The sequence below is a fragment of the Pyrgilauda ruficollis genome, unplaced genomic scaffold (genome assembly GCF_017590135.1).
Source record: "Pyrgilauda ruficollis isolate IOZ18807 unplaced genomic scaffold, ASM1759013v1 scaffold71, whole genome shotgun sequence".
NCBI classification, from domain to species: Eukaryota; Metazoa; Chordata; class Aves; order Passeriformes; family Passeridae; genus Pyrgilauda; species Pyrgilauda ruficollis.
In genome coordinates, this window is record NW_024528933.1 from 324,795 (window position 1) to 332,755 (window position 7,961).

General features: G+C 42.7%; 1 protein-coding gene across 1 annotated transcript; it reads left to right on the forward strand.

Moving 5' to 3' along the window:
• Window positions 1-6,767: 6,767 nt before the first annotated feature.
• LOC121363354 (interferon kappa-like) lies at window positions 6,768-7,355 on the forward strand. Its single transcript, XM_041485607.1, has one exon. The coding sequence runs from the start codon at window positions 6,801-6,803 to the stop codon at window positions 7,353-7,355; it is 555 nt and encodes a 184-aa protein (XP_041341541.1). The 5' UTR covers window positions 6,768-6,800.
• Window positions 7,356-7,961: the final 606 nt, after the last annotated feature.

Below are 7,961 nucleotides of genomic sequence, written 5' to 3' on the forward strand. Positions count from 1 at the left end.
AAGTTGTAATATTAAGTTTTGCCTTACCATTTCTGCTCTTTAGCCTTATACAATAAAATTCTTCAAAGAAGAATAAAAAAAAAATTATTTTGGTCATACAATATGAAAGATGTTTTTTTAATGGTCTTCTAAAAATAAAGGGCCTTCCAACCCCTAGCCATTACATTCTATATTAGGACAATATTCTTCATCGGGAGGGTGGTTCAGCACTGACTGGAACAGCTCCCCAGGGAAGTGGTCACAGCACCAGCACAGTGCCAGCTTCTTGAACCAGAGTTCAAGAAGCACTGGGACAATGCTCTCATGTACATAGTGTAACTCTTGGGGATGGTGCTCTGCAGGTCCAGGAGCTGGACTCTGGTCCTTGTGGCTCCCTTCCAACTCAGGAAGTCCATGATTCTGTAACACTCTCACAGAAAACGTAGAATTTTCTTGTTGAAGCAATAGGAGGAGGAAACTTGTGCTGCTCAGATTAGAATCATTTAGGTTGGAAAAGATTTGCAAGATCATAAAGTCCAGCCATAAACTGAACAGTGCCAAATCCACCACTGAAATATGTCCATACCACACTTGCACGTCCTTTAAATTCCTACAAAGATTGTGACTCAACCACTTCACTTGGGCAGTTCTAATGCCTGACAGCTCTTTCAATGAACAGATTTTTCCTAATACCCATTTCCTAATACTCCTCCTTTGGTGCAACTTGAGTCCATTTCCTCTTGTCCTGTCACTGAGATGAGTCTGACCCCCACCTCACTACCAACCTCCTTGGTAGAGAGCCCCTGAGCCTCCTTTTCTCCAGGCCAAACAGCCCCAGCTGCTTCTCACAGCACTTGTGCTCCAGACCTTTCACCAGCTCCATTGCCCTTCTCTGGACCTCCACCACCCCAGAGTCTGTCCTGCAGTGAGGGGCCCAGAACTGAGCACAGCACTCGAGGTGTGGCCTCAGCAGTGCCAAGGAAAGGGGGACAATCCCACGTCTGGTCCTGCTGGCCACACTATTGCTGGTACAGGCCAGGATGCCTTTGGCCTTCTTGGCCCCCTGGGCACTGCTGGCTCACGTTCAGCTGCTGTCAACCAGCACCTCCAGGCCCTTTTCTGCCCGGCAGTTTTCCAGCCACTCAGTCCACAGCCTGTGGCACTGCTTAGGGTTGTTGTGACCCAGCATGAGGGGCATTCACAAGGGCAGGCCCTGACACTTTGTCATGTTAATCCTCACACCACTGGCCTTGGTCCATCGATCCAGCCTGTCCAGAGCCCTCTGCAGAGCCTTTCTACCCTCGAGAAGGTCAACACATGTCCATCTTGGTGTCACCCACAAACTCACTGAGGGGGCACTTGATCCCTTTCCGGGTCATTGATAAAGAGAATAGCAATAGAATATAAATAAGGGATATAAATATACAGAACACATGAAATATATCGATTTAAATGCAGTGTCACAGAGCTGAGGGGTCACTCTCCCTAGAGAAGCTGTTTGAGCTCGGTCCGTACCGCGGCAACCGGGGTTGCTGTGGTAGCCGGGCCTGCTCCCGAGGCGGTGCCCGTCTGGCAGGAGGCCCGTCCGGCGGGTTGCCACCGGAGCCGCCCGGCTTCCAGCCGCAGCCCAGGAGGCATGGACACCGGGATGGGCAGACGGGACCTGGTGCGGCAGTGTCGCAGCTCCCTCGCCCGCTTCCCAGCACCCACTCACTCAGGGATCATCCGCCTCAGCCAGGATGAGGAGGCGGAACTTTACTGGATTCATGAGGAAACACAAGTGGTGAGGAAAGGGCTGAGCTACTGAATGTCTTCTTTGCCTCGGTTTTGAACAGTAAGAGCAGTTGCCCTTGGCCCCCTGAGCTGGAACACAGGATCTTCATAGAGGACACAGTCAGTGAGGATCGAGTGCTGCTCAGCAGGTTTGCAGATGAAACTGAGTGCTGCATGTGACACAAAAGCAAAAGGATGGGATGGCATCCAGAGGAAACTGGACAAACCTGAGAAGTGGGCCCAAAAAAATACCCATGTAGCGCAACAAGTCCACGTGCAAGGTGCTGCATGAACAGGGCAATCCCAGACAGAGTAGGGAGTGGGAAGTGAACTCACTGAGAGTACCCTGGGAGAAGAGGACTTGGGGGTTCTTGTGGCTGAAAACCTGAATATGAGGTAACAGTGTACTTGCAGCCCAGAAAGCCAAATGTATCCTGGGCTGCATCCAAAACAGCGTGGGCAGCAGGGCCAGGGATGGGATTGTGCCCCTCTGCTCTGCTCTGCTGAGACCCCACCTGCAGGGCTGCATCAGCTCTGGGGTCAGAGCACAGGAAGGACATGGACCTGTTGGAGAGAGTCCAGAAGAGGCCATGAAGATGATCAGAGGGATGGACTAACTCTCCTGTGAAGAAAGGCTGAGGCAGCTGTGGTTGGTCAGCCTGGAGAAGACTTTGGGGTGACCTTACAGCACTCTCCTGTACCTAAAAGGAGTCTACAGAGAAGGTGGAGAGGGACTTTTGACAAGGATACGTAGTGATAGGACAAGGGGCAATGGCTTTTGGTTGAAGGAAGGTAAGTTTAGATTAGATATTAGGAAGAAAGTCGTCACTGTGAGCATGGTGAGGCACTGGAACAGGCTGCTCAGAGAAGCTGTGGATGGCACATCCCTAGCAGTGTTCAAGGCTAGGTTCGATGGACCTCTGAGCAACCTAGTCAACTGGAAGTTGTCCTTGCCCATGGCAAGGAGGGTTGGAACTAGATGATCACAGGATCACAGAATCAGTTACACTGGAAAAGACCTCTGAGATCATTGAGTCCAACTTTCGAACAAACATCGCCTTGTGATCTAGACCGTGGCATCAAGGTTGCCATCCAGTTATTTCTTGAACACCACCAGGGATGCTGATTTTAGCACCTCCCTGAGCAGTCCATTCCAATGCTTAACAACCCTTTCCATGAAGAAATTCTTCCTGATGTCCAACCTGTACCTGAGGCTGTGTCCTCTTGTCCTGTCCCTAGAAGAGACAACCCCCACCTGGCTGCACCCTTCTTTCAGGCAGTGGCGGAGAGCAATAAAGTCACCCCCAAGCATCCTTTTCTCCAGGATGAACACCTCCAGCTCCCTCAGGCACTCCTCACTGGACTTACAAGGTCCTTTCCAACCCAAGCCACTCTATCACCTCTAAGAGAGAAGACTGGCACACATTGCTGTATGGAAAGCATAATAGAGAAAAATATTTTCTTTAATATGGGCAATGTCAAGCTAGATGGGGAGGAAGCTGTCTTGTGCCAAGCCAAACCTACTCCAACACCTTTGTTACACATGGACTTTTTAAAATCAGTGTGGTTTGTGTTTTCTGAATGGCGAAAAGAAACTGATATCTAGAGTAGATTAAATGGTTCAACATAAGGTAGTTATAAAAGATTTTGAAATAATGTTCTGTCTCAATGCTCCATTTGCTATCCTATACACAGGTGGAATTTAGACTTTCCATTTGCCTTGGTGCCTGAGATAAAAGAACCCATGCATAGCAAATATTAATTTCTCTATTGTGTTATAAAATACAATATAAAGTTTCCATTAGAGAAGTAATGTGAAGCACTTTAAAGATGTTAGAAAGACAAAATTGTGCATATGTTTAGCATTAGTCTTCCTGTAATGAATACATATATAGCTAGACGATCTTTTAGGAGCAAATCTTTTTTGTGAATTGAAGACTAGATAACCTTTCCAAAGTAATAATGTGTTAGGTCTGCTTGGAAACACAGCTGTGTTTCGTCAACTCTTTCCCTCATTTAATTCTAGCTTAGAGTGGTTGGTCTGTGCTTCACCCACAGGCAGAGAAATAAACAGCAATCTCTACTGCAGCTTTGTATCACTTTGTTACTCCTTCCAGTTATTGCTTTTAATGAATTGTTTGTTCCTGAATGGAGCAGTAAAGGTAGATGAGTAAAATAGATTGTGTCCTGAATCATGCAATGTCACTTCTATCCTTTCCTCAGTGCAATAATCAAGAAACTGTCTGACTGTGGAGGAACAATTTGTTGTTACTAGACAAACACACACAGACAAACAAAACCAAACAGAAACCAAACCCTGGGGGACTAAGTCAAGTGTCAGACAAACAAAACCAAACAGAAACCAAACCCTGGTGGACTAAGTCAAGTGTAACTGTTCTGTGAGAAAGTGTACACAACATATAAAGACAAACAAGAGAGTAAGACACCTGGACCTACCCAGTCTTCTTAAGAGATAGGGAAGAGATCATCTTCTATTTTTCCCTCTGTGGCACTCAGTGTGGTGTCCTCAGATCTCCACTAAGAAGGAAACCTGGACAAAACTATTTTGCAACAGGAAAGAAAGAACTTGTGTGTCTGGGAGATACAATAAATATGATTAAGTTTATCTGTTTAGATCACTAGAAAGATTAAACTCATATAATGATTACAGTTTTGGAAAAATACTTGTGTATAATTTATGGAAATTGTTGGAACATTAGGGAATAATTTTCCTGAAGTACATAAGCTTTATACTGATTTCTGATGCACCTCTGTTTTCCGAAGTAATAAATATTCCCAGTAAGTGAAAACATTTCATCTCATGTTACACTCTTGCATCCCGCTCTGGTTGATGTTACTCTTTGTTGTCATAGGTGATAGGGGATGCATTTTTTCTTACACCAGCAGTACATCCAGTCCAAGTTTGCTTAAACAACTTTTTAAAGCCTCCCGAATACCTACATGCTGAAAATAAAGGAAGCTCTAAAATGGTATCATCAATCTGCTTGGAATGACTACCAGACTGGGAATGAAGCCAACCACATAGCAGTGGGTGCAACCACAGAACAAAAATACTGTAGGAATGAGGCCTTTGCCATGAGATGTGTCACGAAGGAATGACTGTGGGCAGGATGGCTTGCTGATGGGGTGACAGGTCATCAGGAGCATTGTAGCTGACCCTTACTGCTGCACTTGGCCAGGTGAAAAAGGGAGTGAAACCAAGGTGTCCCTATTGTGTTGTGTTCCACCCTTGCGCAAGACCCATGGGTTTCATAATCTCTCTTTGCATCCTTCATTAACATACAAACTGGCTGCGCCCTCTCCACAGTCATGCTGGCAGTAACCATATTTGGCTGCAGTCTCACATTCACTTCTCCCATATATATAAACTGGTACTTGAAATCCTTCATGTCAGAGGATGAGAACATGAGCACCTTGCAGACAAGTCAATGGGCTTACTTCTCTCTCCTCCCCAAAGCAGGGACACCTCTTTGGCAAGATTTGATCCCCAACTGTGTCAGAGTGCAGCTGGGAACACTTGCACATAGCATTTTAGCTTTTTTTCCCTTTTTTTCATGTCTAGTGAATCTATCTCTGGAAATCAAACAAGAAGTTGTAACTTGATGCCCCAATAAACTGAACTATTGGTGAACCTGGGTTTGAAATTTCTTATTCAAGTCAACCAGACTGTGTTGAATCATTGAATTGCTACACACTATTTGTGACTCTGTGATCGCAAATGAGACCAGAGCAGATTTACGGTGTAACCCACACCATTGGTATCTCTGGGATCCCATTGAATGTGACTGGACTTAGAGTGACAAGTTGGTTCTAATCAGAAATTAAGCCCAGCTGCACCTAGCCCCTGTGTTCTGTGGGGACCACCTGGGAACCAAGGGGATTTATTTTCTGCCAGTCTTCTATAATACACAGACAGATCTCAGACTAAAAAACCAGTTTATCTGACTGACCTCTTCACCCAGACAGTATGACTTAAAGACTGTTGCCTTTTAATCACATATATATTCACAGGAGACAGTGGGGGCAACAAAACGGCAGTTTAAGACTAGCTTTCACCAAAATACAATCAAAACCAAAAAATCAAAAATATGGGCTCATATCCCAAAGTACTGTGATAGTCATAACTGCCTCTATTACATGGCATGGCAAAGCAAATGGCTGAATTGTACTTTTTGTCCTCCCTATTCATTCTCTTCTCATTTATGGTCAGAATTCAGACCTGTACTCAATTGGCATTGATATTAATTATTGCTGTTACTCATATGAGGGAAAAAGAGTATTTAATTCAAGTACCTAACTTCTTCCCATGTTAGCGTGTTTGTATTTGCAAGGCATTTATCGTGGCTAAGTGAGGTCAAGGCTTCATTTAATTAGCAGTGTTTATGTATCAAAACCCACATATTAATATACATTTTTATACACACACACACACACACACACATGCACACATTCTAATGATATGTATCTGTAATAAATAAAAGCAAGGAGAAATAAAACATTTTTCCTGAAAGAACATAGATAGAGAAAGCTTAATGGAAGCTTGGAAGTATGAATCATACAATAGGAGACAAGATGGCAGTAGTATTCAGCAGGTCCCTGACCCATCATTGAAAATACTTTACTTTATTTCAGTATGTTCTTCTACTGCTAGAATATTTAAAAAAAAAAAAAGTATTTCTGTAACTCTTTATTTTAAATTCTCATTGTGCATCCTATAGAATTTTAGTAGTAGAGAGAATAAATAATCTAACATATATATAAATATTCCAATATCCAGCTGAAATAAAAACAAAACAAAACAAAAAAAAGAGTATGAAGTCATAAAGCAGAAAATGAAAGTGTTGCAAAACCATGCGCAGGGGGGAAAACCTTAAAAACCAACAAATGATGAAAGAAAACTTCTCCTACAGAATAATTAAATGTCAAGATTTTGAAGAAATGGGAGTCTACAAATAACTTTAAAGCAACCAGCACAGCACTCAGAATTTATACACAGGGAAGAAGGAACATTAGAGCTTGTCCTTATCATGAATGCTTTTGGCCTGATACAAATTGGCCTCATGCTGTCAAGCACCACCATCATCTCCAGTCTTCAGTGCAACCACCTCCCTTTGCAGCAAAGAAAAGTGATAGAGAACAGCCTGCGACTCTTGGATAAAATGGGAAAAGAGTTTCCCCAGCAATGTCTAAGAGAGAAAATGTCCTTCAGATTTCCTACACAGGTTCTGCAACCCAGGCAGAAAGAGACTGTTGGAGTTGCTATTGAAGAGATCTTCCAACATATCTTCTATATCTTTAGCAAAAATCTGACTCTAGCTGCTTGGAATGGAACAGTACTGGATCAGTTTCAAAATGGACTTTATCTGCAAATTGAGCAATTGGAGGCATGTGTAATCGAAAAGCACACCCAACACTGTCGGAGTAAAGAAGTCAGCAGGCTGAAATTGAAAAAGTACTTCCAAAAAATAGATTGTTTTCTTAAAGATAAACAATACAACCTGTGCTCTTGGGAGATCAGCCGTGCAGAAATGAGGAGATGTCTCCAATTGATTGATAAGGTGACAAGGAAGCTTAAAAACTAAGGTACAAAGATTTTAACCTCACACAATTTATGATATTAATAATCAAATATTATAAATAACATTTATTATTTGTTCTATGATTTATCTTGTGGCAGTGCTGTTAATTTTTATTGTATTTAAATTATGCTTCTGAAATTTAATTTTGCAAAAGTAATGCATTATTCAATGTAATGTAATTTGTTTGATTGGTAAGTAAGCTGTCTACTCTAGGTATAAATTAATCTATAAGAATTTTCAGTGACGGTTACTCCCTAGGAAGATATTTCAGCCTTTGACAGATGGTGGCGTCTTATGGTGTTTTCTGCTGAGAAAACATGCAGCTACCTTCCACCTCTATCTCACCTACAAGTAGAGAATCACATATTTGTGAATGAACTACACATCCCATGCCTTACAGGAATTGCTGGATTTGTACTGATGCAGACTGCAGCGAAGATAAAGTAGTACACTGCTAATTTAAGTGATCCTGATTTAGTTTGAGAATATGCATTTTTCTTTGAGAGTTTGTATCCTCTTTTCCAAGCAAGTAACTTTTTTTACATTTGAGTAATTCTAACATTTGCTTTGTTCAAAGATATAAAGTAATTGTAGAAGTATTGCCTACAT

What these genes read in the sequence shown, in the direction of transcription:
- LOC121363354 (XM_041485607.1), top strand. Translation starts at nt 6,801, where the DNA reads ATGAATGCTTTTGGCCTGATACAAATTGGCCTCATGCTGTCAAGCACC.